The sequence below is a fragment of the Gadus morhua genome, chromosome 15 (genome assembly GCF_902167405.1).
Source record: "Gadus morhua chromosome 15, gadMor3.0, whole genome shotgun sequence".
NCBI lineage: Eukaryota > Metazoa > Chordata > Actinopteri > Gadiformes > Gadidae > Gadus > Gadus morhua.
In genome coordinates, this window is record NC_044062.1 from 2,733,897 (window position 1) to 2,747,668 (window position 13,772).

The 13,772-nt window shown below is 46.6% G+C and overlaps 2 protein-coding genes and 1 long non-coding RNA gene across 4 annotated transcripts in view; 2 read left to right on the forward strand and 1 right to left on the reverse strand.

Moving 5' to 3' along the window:
- The window catches only part of LOC115560158 (uncharacterized), a 28,362-nt gene extending 23,088 nt beyond the window's left edge, over positions 1–5,274 (forward strand). Inside the window, exon 4 of one of the 2 annotated variants that reach the window (XM_030379487.1) lies at positions 4,554–5,274. In XM_030379487.1, coding sequence (XP_030235347.1) covers positions 4,554–5,006 — 453 coding nt within the window. In that variant the 3' untranslated portion in view covers positions 5,007–5,274. The remainder of the gene's footprint in view (positions 1–4,553) is intronic. The other variant, XM_030379486.1, reaches the window with a different exon arrangement.
- A 1,124-nt stretch (positions 5,275–6,398) lies between these two features.
- LOC115560121 (E3 ubiquitin-protein ligase TRIM39-like) lies at positions 6,399–9,366 on the reverse strand. The gene is made up of 2 exons (XM_030379444.1): positions 8,629–9,366; positions 6,399–8,522 (listed from the first exon to the last, which is right to left on the reverse strand). The coding sequence occupies exon 2, from the start codon at positions 8,518–8,520 to the stop codon at positions 6,892–6,894; it is 1,629 nt and encodes a 542-aa protein (XP_030235304.1). The 5' UTR covers positions 8,521–8,522; positions 8,629–9,366; the 3' UTR covers positions 6,399–6,891.
- Positions 9,367–9,599: 233 nt separating this feature from the next.
- Positions 9,600–12,218, forward strand: LOC115560179 (uncharacterized). Its single transcript, XR_003979700.1, has 3 exons — positions 9,600–9,871; positions 11,583–11,659; positions 11,751–12,218. It is a non-coding gene; the product is annotated as an uncharacterized LOC115560179 (long non-coding RNA).
- The last annotated feature ends 1,554 nt before the right edge of the window (positions 12,219–13,772 follow it).

The window sequence follows — 13,772 nt, forward strand, 5'->3', positions numbered from 1 at the left end:
CCCAAAATGGAGCATGATGTTAAAGAATACGTTAAGTGTTGCCCAAGGTGTATCCTAGCTAAGACCCCTGAGCCTTCGGCTCGCGCCCCGCTCGAAAGTTTCAGGACTTCTGCCCCTATGGACCTAGTCTGTTTAGATTTCTGGAGTGCGGAGGACAACAAACAGCGATCAGTAGATGTTCTGGTAGTCACGGATCATTTTACCAAGTTCGCACACGCATTCCCATGCATGAATCAGACAGCAAAGCAAGTGGCTAAGAAACTGTGGGACCATGTCTTCTGTGTGTATGGGTTTCCTGAGCGTATACATACTGACCAAGGGGCTAATTTTGAAAGCGAACTTATCGCAGAGCTACTTAGGCTTGCAGGGGTCACAAAGTCTCGTACTACTGCTTACCATCCCATGGGTAACGGGGGGACAGAACGCTTCAACCGCACGTTGGGCTCAATGCTGCGGTCTCTTCCCTTTAGGGAGAAGGACAAGTGGCCACAGCAGAAACAAACACTTACGTTTGCGTATAACGACACGGTGCACGAAACGACAGGGTATGCCCCATTCCAGCTTATGTTTGGCCGAGTCCCAAGGCTCCCTGTGGATGTCATGTTCAAACGAGTACTGCATGACCCAGTAGTTGTAGACTACAAGAACTATGTGCGTACTCTAGTTTCACATCTTCATGAGGCGGCTGGTATTGCACAAGAACATGCAGTGAAAGAACAGGACAGACAGGCCAGGGGCTACAATAGGAAAGTCAAGGGAACTTGTATTGACGTGGGCGCTAAGGTGCTTATTGCCAATAAGGGAGTGTTGGGAAAGAGGAAATTGGCTGATAAGTGGAGCCCCAGGGTGTACACGGTCAGGGACAGGAATTTGCAAACTCACACGTACCGGGTGGAAAATGACGAAGGCATTGTCAGAGTAGTGCATCGCAATTTGATTTTGGACATCAGTTTTCTCCCTGTGGGGGAAGATGTGGAGCAAGGGGACACAAGTGTCGATCTGGGTGGGGACGAATCAGTCCGGACCATTAGATCAGGGACACAGTTATTCCTCTAGTGTAAATGATGTGGATTTGACAGTGAGCCAAGAGAGTCAGGTTGAGGACTCCTCTGTGGAAACTGACTCTGAGTCATCTATCATGTCTGAGGCGCTGGTGGGGGTGGTTGGTGGTCGCTTGCACACGTCGGACATGAGTAGTGATGAAGTGTCAGAGTCGCAACAGGCAGAGCAGAGTGGTTTAAATGTTCATGCCCCTCGTTTTGTGTCCAGTTCTATGCCTTCATTTGGGGGTGACGGTTGTGATATTTCCACAACGTTGCAGGATGTTGCTAGTTCCCGTAGGGGGAGGGTTAGAAAACCAGTTCACCGACTGATAGAATCAATGGGACAGGTTATGGTTGCGTTTTTCTCTCCTTTTTGATGTTGGTGTGATCCACTCACAGGCAGTGGGCTTGGCATGGGATACAGCACCTAGGCAGGGTGGGACATTTTGTGTGGTGTAACAGGCAGCACATTATTTCACAGGTGGGGTAGTGACTGGCTATGGTCTTCCCCTGGTCTACTGGTGTAGGCGGCCTCGGGCTTGAGGGTGGGACCAGTGGTTCCGCCGTATGTCCTTGCCGGGTGGGTGCGGGTGTCCGTGAGTCTGCTGTGGTGTGATGTGATTTTGGTGGAATCTAGGAGGGGTGAATGTAACAAGTGTTGTATGTTGTGTTATAGATTCCGCCCCAATTCATTTATTGGTTTAGTTTTATTGTATTACCCATTGTGGTGTTTTTATTTTGAAGTTCGCGCTGAAGTTCGCGCGGTGTCTAACGCCGGTTGACGCAACGTCCGGTTGTCTAACTTCAACCGGATAATTGGTAAGTCGCGCTCCTCGTGGCTCCTGTGTCATATGTTGATATTATTCTGTTTAATTGTACATATTGCCGCCATACTGTCATTGAAATGTGTTTTATACGATGGATGACAATGTACATTGCGAGGGTGGGGGGTAGTTTCAGCTGATGTGTGGGATGCCCGTTGATATATCTCATCCGACCACGTTGTGTTCAGGTTTCCACAAGTGAATCTGACGGCGGTTGTGCCCCCCACTGTTTCTGTGTGACACAGGTGGGTCACTGTGGGTCACTGAGAAAATAAAAGTGCTCGTGTGGAGATCAACCCTGTGTCCTACTTCTCCGTCGTCACATAATGGAGGCTGCTTGAATGAGGCCGGTTACAACAGTATGGTGGGGATATAACATCGCCCCCCCCCTTCCTGAGACAAATATTCCTTCACTTGTCATATTAAAGTCCTTAATAACTGTATGTAGAAATCAAACTGCATGATATTAGTGATAATGAAGTCATAATATCAAGAGAGAAACAAATAAAAATCCAAACTCCGCCTTATTCTTCTTCAACCTGTCCCCAGGTGTCTCTGTGAGGAATTTGAAGGGTTTTAAATGTGGCATTTCTTTATGATTTGTTGCGGCTGTGGACCGACGGCCCGCCCTCATATGTTAAACCTCCTTGTGTTTGACATTTGTATGCAAACTGCCAGAAGCAGGGAGGGGTTAGACAGTGTTTAAGGATATATGTGATCAGGGCCGTCGGACTGCGGGGACAAAGGGGACAGTTGTGGGGGGGCCCAAGGCAGAGGGGGGGCCCATGACCAAAAAAAATAAAATAAAAATTTTATCTCACTTTTTTTTTTTTCTTTATCCCTCCCCCCCGTCAACAATTGCTTCCCTCCCACCCCCCCCCCCCCCCCCCCCGTCAACAATCGCTCCGGACCCCCCCCACCCGTCAACAATCGCTTCCCCCCCCCCCCCCCGTCAACAATCGCTCCGGACCCCCCCCCCCCCCCCCCGTCAACAACCTGGCGCAGGGGGGTCCAGCAGTACCTATAGTATAGGGGCCCAGGATTTGGTGCTACGGCCCTGTATGTGGTGATGGAACAGGTAGGGGTTAGACAGTGGTTAAGGATATATGTGGTAATGGAACAGGGAGGGGTTAGACAGTGTTTAAGGATATATGTGGTAATGGATCAGGGAGGGGTTAGACAGTGTTTAAGGATATATGTGGTAATGGAACAGGTAGGGGTTAGACAGTGTTTAAGGATATATGTGGTAATGAATCAGGGAGGGGTTAGACAGTGTTTAAGGATATATGTGGTAATGGAACAGGGAGGGGTTAGACAGTGTTTAAGGATATATGTGGTAATGGAACAGGTAGGGGTTAGACAGTGTTTAAGGATATATGTGGTAATGAATCAGGGAGGGGTTAGACAGTGTTTAAGGATATATGTGGTAATGGAACAGGGAGGGGTTAGACAATGTTTAAGGATACATGTGGTAATGGAACAGGGAGGGGTTAGACAGTGTTTAAGGATATATGTGGTGATGGAACAGGGAGGGGTTAGACAGTGTTTAAGGATATATGTGGTAATGGATCAGGGAGGGGTTAGGGGGCATCTTGCTCTATAGGATAAATCAGGTTAGACTGCAGAACCTTTCAGCTTGGAGTCGAACTCGCTCACCACTACAAACAGGCATAGACACACACACACACACACACACACACACACACACACACACACACACACACACACACACACACACACGAACACACACACACACACACACACACACACACACACACACACGTCATCCTCCTGAACAGTGAACACACCTGAACACACTACTATCTGGATGTGTCCATCATGCTGGGTGGTCCCGGCCCCCTGCCTGGAGCCCCATGAAGGCTGAACTGAACCCCCGTCCAGGCTGAGCCCCACACACCTTAGCGTCCTGCTCCTGCAGCCTGCCCCCCTTGCTCTCCATGTAGGAGAGGAGATCCACGCAGGCGCTGGGTCTCTCCTGGACCAGGATCAGCTCCTGGTCCAGCTGGAACCAGTCCAGCAGGAGGACCACGGCACCGGGGCCCCCCGGGTCCGGGCGGTCTTCAGCGGCCCTCAGCAACAAAGACACCTCCAGCGGGAAGTCCGTCAGCCGCCCTTCAACCGTCTGAACCACAGAGAGTAGACAGACAGAGGGAGCTAGTCCTGAAACACTCAAACCCAGCTGGTCTCGGCTACAGAGCCAAAACCAGGAGAACGGCAGTCCTCCCAACAGGTTGATTGATTCAACATGAGCATGTGCTCGCCATCAAAAGCAGAGTCGTAACATTACTGTAGGTAATAACACCATTAAAGCTACTCACCTCCTGTGTCATTGAGACCTTGGCCATGGGGATGTGCTTTATAGCGACCTGAGCAACAAAGACACAAGCTCACTGCTTTAGTGTTTAACAGAGGATGCCGTGAATCAGACACGTATGTGCTTCCACAGAGTGTGGCTTTGTGGCGTCACTCTTACAGGCAGACGGTCCTCTTTCTGGCAGCCAACAAAGACACTCCCGAAGCCTCCCTGTCCCAGCTGCTGCAGCTCCTCGTACAGAGCTTCAAAGTCGGCTGAGACCACACAGACCGTTAGTGAGTCTATTAACCCATCCATCCCTCCGTTCAGCCCTTCATATCTAACCCTCCATCTGTCTGACCTGTGCTGCAGGTCGTCAGGCGGGTCCTGCAGGAGGAGGAGATACGGGGGGAGCTGTGGTCGGAGCGCTCAACACCTCCAGACGAGCTGAGTCCTCTGTCAGCTCCGTCTGTGTCCCGCCCCCCCCGGGGTCTACACGGGCCTCAGAGGGGTCCTCCGGCCCCCCCACAGCCTCCACATGGGGAGGGTGTTGCCCTGTGGTGGTCCTCCACCTCTTGGAGGGGCTTGGGCCTTCCTCGGGATCCTCTCTGCTCCTCTGCCCCCACACTAGCCCTCCGCACACGGAGCACACTAGCTCACTCAGAGCAGGACTTTCACTTCCCTAAACATGTTATCTGTGATAGGGCTCCTCAGTGTTTCTATATACCGCCCCTCCCTCTGAACGTCCACGGGGCGTCCGGGGGCTACTGGTTAAGGAGGTGGACCGGTAACCGGAGGGTGTCCGGGTCGAGTCCCGACCGGTAGGTGAGCTATGTGGACGGGGGGAGTAGTTGTGCAGCACTCTCCTCCGTCCTCGTCCACAGAGGAGGTTCCCTTGAGCAAGGCACCTGAAGCCCCCGGGCTGCACTGCGGCGGTCCACCGCTCCGGGAACGCCGGGGTACCCCCCGTGTGTGTGTGTGCCCCCGTGTGTGTGTGTGCCCCCGTGTGTGTGGACAAGGTCACTCCTCTGTGTGTGTGTGTTCAGCAGCTCCCGGACGGGTCAAGAGTAGAGAAAGAGAATAAAGGATACCTTAACTTAACTTAACTTAACTTCATTTAAATCTGAGGAATATGTTTCCAATGTTCTAAATGGGCTGTAGACTGGCAACAGATAATCCACAACAATATTAAAAACAATTATTGTAATTGCACAATTAATTGCACAACAACGTCACCAGCCCCCCCGACCAGACCAGACCCATCAAGCTCCTCTGTCGCTGCTTCCTCCTCTGCTCTCCCGTGCCGCACTGTTCTTCCTCTGCCCTCCCCGGATCACGACCGAATGTGTCGGCTCTTACTCATCCCCCCCCCCCCCCTCACCCTCATCTCACTCACGCACGCATGGCTTACACACACATCCGGCACAGAGGCCCCACTACTTCCTGTCTGGGTCCGGAAGTACACACAATCAAAAGTAGTGAAAGTGAACATGTGATTTACTACTCACACATGCTCCTCCTCATCTCCACCTTCTCTGTCCTCTCATTGGTAGAACGTCCGTTCGCCACAGTTTTTTCAACTAAAAGTAAACTCTAAAGATTCATGTTCTAAACATGCCAACAGAGAGTTTACAAGGCATTTTCCAACAGCGAGAAATCCATAAAGGTTTTGCGTTTCCTGGATTAAGGAGATTATGTTTTAATTTGATTGTATTTATTAGTTAACCATGCCTTGTAAGATCAAAGAGATACAAAAAGCTGTTGTTCCTCCATAACATTAATGAATGATAAACATAAACATTAATGTGTAATGTACGACAATAATGAACACAATCCTAGATAAGCTAGAGAGGAGAGCAGAGATAAGAGAGAGGAGGAGAAGAGATGAGAAGAGAGGAGAGAAGGGAGAGGAGGAAGAGATGAGAGGAAAGGATGGAGAGGAGAGATAGAGAAGAGAGAGGAGAGAGGAGAGGAGAGCTGACCAGACAAAGTTCTGGTACTCACACACATGGGGAGTATCTTTACATGTAGTCACTGTGACCTTTGTGTAAGTGTGTAACACATGTTGGGTTGTTGTATATTGGAGATTAATTTACTGGATCATCAACTACAAACCGTTACATTTCTTCAATGATTTAAAACGTTCCATCAATCTCGAAATAATCAAAATAAGGGTTTTAGAAATAAACAATTGAATTTTTTGTATGACACTTATTTTTACAGAAACAGTATTTATACTGAACACTATTTGACTGGAATGTATCTATTCCCCTGAAATGATCCATTACAATGATAATGTAGGCCTATGCATCATAATATTTGCCTTTTCTTTTTATTAAAATCACAAGTGTAAGAACATTGGATTGTTTTGTCATTCAATATTCTGATATATATTCAATTTTCAAATTATTATTTATACAGGTTAATCCTCTAAACATGTTCTATATAACTCAAAAAAATTGTATATCTTTAAACGTGTAAAAGAAATAAAGGAAAACAGACACATAAATGAGTGTAATATAACCCTTTATAAAGGGTTATGTTACACAACTACAGGGTTAATTCTTAAATATATTCTCCTCGTTAAATGACAGCAGTATGACATTAATGCAGATCTCTCAGATCTCACATAGTAGAGATTCTAATTCTAATTCAGGAAACAACATTAGTTGTTTTGGTCGTTTGATTATTTTATTATCAAACAAAGGTCCTAGTCTGTTTGATTGACAGGTGAGATGATCAGGGGGGCAGAGTTTGTACCTTCATAATGTAAATGTGGACAGAGGATTGGATAGAGAGGCTCAGTGAAGGTGCAGCCAGTAGCAGAGTAGATATGAACCCTGGCTTCCACAACATAGAAGGAGACCAGACCCTCATCATAATCAACAAACACCCCCACCTTCTGGAGCTCAGCTCTCAGAGGGAGATGGACAGAAGGGTTATCTCTGAATAAGAACCGACTATTGTTGTAGCACCAAAGAGTCCAGTAACCCGTCTCAGGGGTCCACTTTGTCAGACCTTTTCTATCGATGGACTCTCTGGCCACTCCTAACCACCAGTCAGTCTTGTCTTTAATCTGGACCTCAAAGTAAAATCTCCCTGAGGAGAAGCTCTGCCTCGTGAGAACCCATGGATCCGCTGTAAATCTCTTAGGGTTGTCTGGGAGTATCTTCCTCACACCTCCATCATGTACTTGTTTCCCATCCTCAGACAGGATGAGATAGGGATGAGCTGTATCAGGATCCAGAGTCACATCTACTTCATACTGCTGGACCCTCTTCAGTTCAGCATCATCAGGCAGCTTCCTCATCTCCATGTTCAGTGTCTCCTCCAGCTGATCCAGGGATCTCCTCAAGGTCCCTACGTATGACGGAGGACGGACCTCCACCGTGGTCCAGTCCCTGGTGGGTGGAGGATCCTTCAGGGATCTGAAGGCCTGGAGGAAGTGGAGGTGGTCTTCAGTGTGTGAGAGCCGCTTCACCTCTGAGCTTCTATTGGTCAGATCTTCTATTTCCTGCTCCAGCTCTTTGATGAGGTCTTCAGCTCGTTTCACTGTGGATTTCAGTTTCTCTTGAACCGTTTGGTTGAAGTCATCCCGGCCCTTTTCAACGCAGCCTATCAGAGCAGTGAAGACCTGCCCACCATGGGCTATCTCTCTGTCTGCGTCTTTGTTGCTCAGTTTCACTGTGTCTTTGATCTCCTTAATCTTTTGTTTTCTCTCCTGGATCTTCTGTGGAACTTCAGCCTCTATCTTCCCCAGCTGAGCCGTCTTCACTTCATATTCCTCCTTTAAAGGTACAACAGGATGGGACTTGTGGTCTGCCTCTGTGCAGAACTGACACACACACACCTGTTCAGTCTGGCAGAAGAGCTCCAGAAGTCGTTCGTGTTTCTTACACATCCTGTCTTCCAGACGGTCCATAGGCTCGACCAGCCGATGTTTCTGCAGGCGAGCGACTCTCTGATGGGGCTCCAGGTGGGTTTGGCAGTAAGAGGTAAAACACATTAGGCAGGACTTCACAGCCTTCAGCTGGGTCCCAGTACAGACGTCACAGGGAACTTCTCCTGGTTCAACACAAGGCTGCTCTTTTACTTGTACGGTTGTTCTAAACTGAGCAGCCAGCTCTGATAAGAAGGTATTGACCTGTAGATCAGGTCTTGTGTTGAAAAGCTTGTTGCAAACAGGACATTTGTACTGGACTTGTTCATCCCAGGACTTTGTAATACAGGTTCTGCAGAAGTTGTGTCCACATGCGGTGGAAACTGGACTGTTGAACACATCCAGACAGATGGAACATGAAAAGTTCTCTTCAGACCAGGAAGTGTTAGCACAGGCCATTCCTAGACACAGACGACAAGGTTTATGTATTGAGCAATTATATATTTCTAATTCAATAACAGGAAGAGAGGTTTTAACTACTCCTCAAAGTTGTGTTGTTTTACTCACCTCGTTGTTGTCTGTCCGACTATTTGTTCTAAAATGCGTTTTAATTTCTCGCCTAAAAGAGAGAACTGCTTCCACATCAGGTGGCTTTGGTTTATTTGAATGTTAAGTTTTGTTTCCTCAACATGACGTCCTCTCTCCTCCTCCCCTTACACCTGGCTCCTCCCCCAACACCTGGCTCCTCCCCTAACACCTGGCTCCTCCGCTAACACCTGGCTCTTCCCCTAATACCTGGCTCCGCCTCCACTGTTCACTGACGTTTCAAACTTTCACACCCTGAATGTTGAAGCATTCAGTAAAGGCCGCTTAAAATGCGTTGATATGTTCTCTCTTGCTGCATTAAAATATTTTAAACAGAGCCCGGGAAAAAAAGTAGTTTGTGATTTAGTGGTGATTTGTGACACAGTTTGATACATTTGACTTTGACTGCCTGCGTCTCCCAGTTTCTAACCACATAAAACCTCGGGGTCATGTGACTTGGGGTCGGGCAGACGAACCAGACCGACGAATTCACCTTCAGTCAGAGCCAACAAACACTTGCAGCCATGCGGCAGTTAATTCCAATTAATTCAAAATAGGTTTACCTAGAAAATTCATAAATTATAAGATGGAAGACTTAATGTATTGTTTATAACAGTATGGTGGGGATATAACCTCGCCCCCCCCTTCCTGATACTAATATTCCTTCACTTGTCATATTGCAGTCCTTAATAACTGTATGGAGAAATCAAAATGCATAATATTAATGATAATGAAGTCATAATATTAAGAGAGAAATAAATAAATATTCTAACTTTTTTTTTGTTGTTGTGGCTGTGGACCGACGGCCCGCACTCATATGTAAACCATCCTTGTGTTTTACATTTGCATGCAAATTAACAGCAGCAGGGAAGGGTTGGACAGTGTTGGAGGATATTGTCAGGTTTCACAAAATGGCAGACGAGAACCCAATAGCACGACAAGAGAAACAGTTCAGGTGAAGGAACAGTGTTTATTCCAAGCAGAGATCAAACCAGGTAGTCAATCCGTGTAGCAAACAAATCCAGTAGGAGCAGGCAAAAGGGAAGGTCCAAAGTCACATTTACATTTACAGTCCAAACAGGCAGGTCGATACACGAGCAGGCAGGTTCAGAATCAGAATTAGAAGACACGGGAGAGCTAGGTAACACACTAGACAATCTGGCAAAGAACTGAGGGAAATGGACCGGTCCATATACTGAGGGGCTGATTAGCTGATGAGGAGCAGGTGAGTATGGGGGTGGGGCCGGCCAGGTGAATGAAAACAGCAGGTAATGCAGAGCAGGAGGGGATGGCAGAGTCTGAAATGACAGGAGTTAGTGTGGCAAAACAGGAAACAGACAACTGAAAAACTAAAGCCTTGCTGAAGTTGTGACAGATATAGTTGGTGATGGAACAGGTAGGGGTTAGACAGTGTTTAAGGATATATGTGGTAATGGATCAGGGAGGGGTTAGACAGTGTTTAAGGATATATGTGGTAATGGAACAGGGAGGGGTTAGACAGTGTTTAAGGATATATGTGGTAATGGAACAGGGAGGGGTTACACAGTGTTTAAGGATATATGTGGTAATGGAACAGGGAGGGGTTAGACAGTGTTTAAGGATATATGTGGTGATGGATCAGGGAGGGGTTGGACAGTGTTTAAGGATATATGTGGTAATGGATCAGGGAGGGGTTAGACAGTGTTTAATGATATATGTGGTAATGGAACAGGGAGGGGTTAGACAGTGTTTAAGGATATATGTGGTAATGGAACAGGGAGGGGTTAGACAGTGTTTAAGGATATATGTGGTAATGGAACAGGGAGGGGTTAGGGGGCATCTTGCTCTATAGGATAAATCAGGTTAGGCTGCAGACATTGGGGATCAAACCCAGAACCTTTCAGCTTGGAGTCGAACTCGCTCACCACTACAAACACAGGCATAGACACACAAACACAAACACACACACACACACACGCACACACGCATACGCACACACACACACACACACACACAGACAATGTTGTGTCTTAATTATCAAATGTTGAAACATACCAACATTTATTGTATCTTCTTGTTATGAGTAGAACCTCTCTATTCGCATGCGTTAACCTTGAGAACACAACTTTGACTACATTGTTAAAACTTGAACTCTAAATCTCGTGGGCCTCTAGCGACCTGAGACTGCCACCTACTGTCATGCATATGTAATAGCCGATCTATGCACACAAAACCCACGTGTCACGCTAGTGTTTTCCCAAATTCGGAGAGCGTTATCACAAAATGCTGCTGTAACTTAATCAATGCATTACATAGATTGGTTAGTGATATCATGATTTTTAATATTAATCCGGCTGCTATCTCTCTATCAAACAAATTATGGAAAAAACGGCGTCACTGCCCCCGAGTGGCCTGCCTTGGACAGTTCCCGTTATTTTTTTATAATTATGACACTGATCTTTTTTTCTTCCGGATGACAGAAGGTGGAAAAATATTCAAGATCTTTATTTTTCTCTCTATTTCGTTCTTTCTCTTATTTTCTGCATGTTTTTCTAGGGACATGTGTGGACAGCCTGAATAAACTACCTCATGTGATCAAATATGAAACAATTACACCTCAAAAACGATATAAACTATCTCAAACAAGTACAGAACCTGTTTTGTTGTTGTTCACATTGTGTTTGTGACTGTTAAAAGCATACACCATGGCATCTGCCATAGTATATATTATACCACCAGCAGGTGTGAGTGTGATTAGCCGTTACAAGCCGATTTGAAAATCTGCCCCATTCCAATATCTATCACACTCTTATGAAACACGGACACAACTCCCCTTGTTGTGCAATATTGTTATTTCAAAAGGCTTTTCTTGGTTATTTTTTTTCATGGCTTGTGCAGTGAACATGAAAACTAGACCAAAACAACCATACATGTGCAACTTTCATTTCATTGTTTAGAAAAGCTCTGAGCAGATGAAGTTCCAGATCAGCAGAACCAGAACAGTGGATTGGTTCTGGTGGTGGACCATGCGGAGGTATGGCCGCTGTTCCTAACGTATTCTCATATCACTGTGATTATAACGGGTCACCCTCAGTATTCATTCACGTTTTGTGCTTCATTTCTAGTACAAGAAGTACGGCAGCAGGAAGACTGTGGCAGCGAGGATGCTTGCGGTGGTGAACCACGTGGACGAGGTACCAGCTGGGGGCAGCAGGGCCCTCCGGCCCAGACTGTATGAGGGGCTTTCTACTGCTCACTGTTTAGCTGTTGACAGTTATTAATCCACAGCGTTTTACAGTGAATTCAGAAACGGGATTATGGATTGACTTGAACTACAAGTAAACTGGCGTCCGGGGGCTACGGGTTGAGGAGGTGGACCGGTAACCGGAGGGTGACCGGGTCGAGTCCCGACCGGTAGGCGAGCTATGTGGACGGGGGGAGTAGTTGTGCAGCACTCTCCTACGTCCTCGTCCACGGATGAGGTGCCCTTCAGCAAGGCACCTGAAGCCCCCACCTGCTCCCCGGGCGCTGCACCACGGCTGCCCACTGCTCCGGAGTGCCGGTGTACCCCCATGTGTGTGGACCTCTGTGTGCGCCCCCATGTGTGTACCCCCATGTGTGTGCCCCCATGTGTGTACCCCCATGTGTGTGTATGTTGTTGCATATTCTCGAAGAAAGTTGTCCAATCCCGGGTTGCTTTAACTTACTTCATTTATTATAAAGTCGTCGGCATGTTTCGGTATGGTAACTGAAGCTATACGGAGGGAATTGTATCTAACACGAGTGAGAGATAATAACTCTGGCTACTACGGGGCGGGTGTCGCTGAAAATCTCTGGCGATCCCCACCTCGTGTCCTCAGGTAGAGACCGCCAAGTGGGCGTAGCCTAGTGGGCGTGGCCGGGGTGCCGTAATGGCTTCGGCTTCTTCATATATTTAAAAGGCGCTGCCATCTGTGGCTGGAGCAGCCTCTAATAAGGTCTTGCTCCCCTTGTGGCTATGTATAGTATTTACGGCTTATATGTTTGGTCCTGCTTCATTTTGGTCTATGTGTGGGTAGCTTAGATTCTTAAAATACGTAACAATCCCTCCTTGGTCATCTTAGATGACCATACAATAATATTTTAAATCATAAACACCATTAACCACACCGAAAACATAGTCAAATTAGGATCAATCATCAACACCATCAACCGGAGTGGAAACAACTCTATCGAAAAGAGAAAAAACCACTACGCGTCCCCATAATACTGAGACGGCATTCACCTTGTGGGTCTCATTGGAAATACAGGTCATTATTTAACAATACAACAATGAACATGAATCTTGTTATCATACAATCACATGGCCAAACAGCACACAAACAAAACTATCAATAGAAATCCTGAGCTAATACTTTTGGTCATGTGCTACAAGGTCATACAATTTTCATCATGTGCAAAAGTAAAAATTGGTAGTCATAATACAATTTTTAAAAAATTCAAGATTATTGATAGCCTAGCATGGATTCGGGTGGTTCAGGTGATCTTCGTGCATTGGTTCGCTGTTGCATGTGGGTGGTTTTGGGCGTTGTTATTATCGTAGCCATTGTTTCTTCTGTCGCCGTCGGGCCTGTAATTCATGAACCCAAGACTCGTCCCTCCTTGTCAAGGGCTTAACTCAGAGAGGTTACTCCTACATCATGGGAGCCTCCAAACAGGTTCTCCGTCGTCGTCGTGTCAGTAACAGGTGGCCTGTAAAACAACCGTCTCAAAGATCAACTGTATGCAGCGATTCAGAACAAACATAGTCTGATATGGTTGTTTTAAAATTTGTTTCTAATGGTGGACAACCAAAACAGAACCGATTCAAATCCTGCTGTTATTTGATCTCCTCATGTGACTGTTAGTCCTTGCTCGGCGGTGGTAGTTTGTAGGCTCCGGGTGTGTCTGCATCTGGTTCTGGAACTTTTGTTTCTATTGCAGAAATACAAACTCATGTACAGCAGTTAGTTGTTCAAAAACATATTTCCATTAATTCTAATTTTAATTGTTTTACAGATCTACTTTGATTTAATTTCACACTACATCCCTCCTTGCGCATTGCTTCAGCCATGTGCATTAATGACAACCAAAGTTAAAAACACCGTAGTTCAACCAAGTTGCTATAA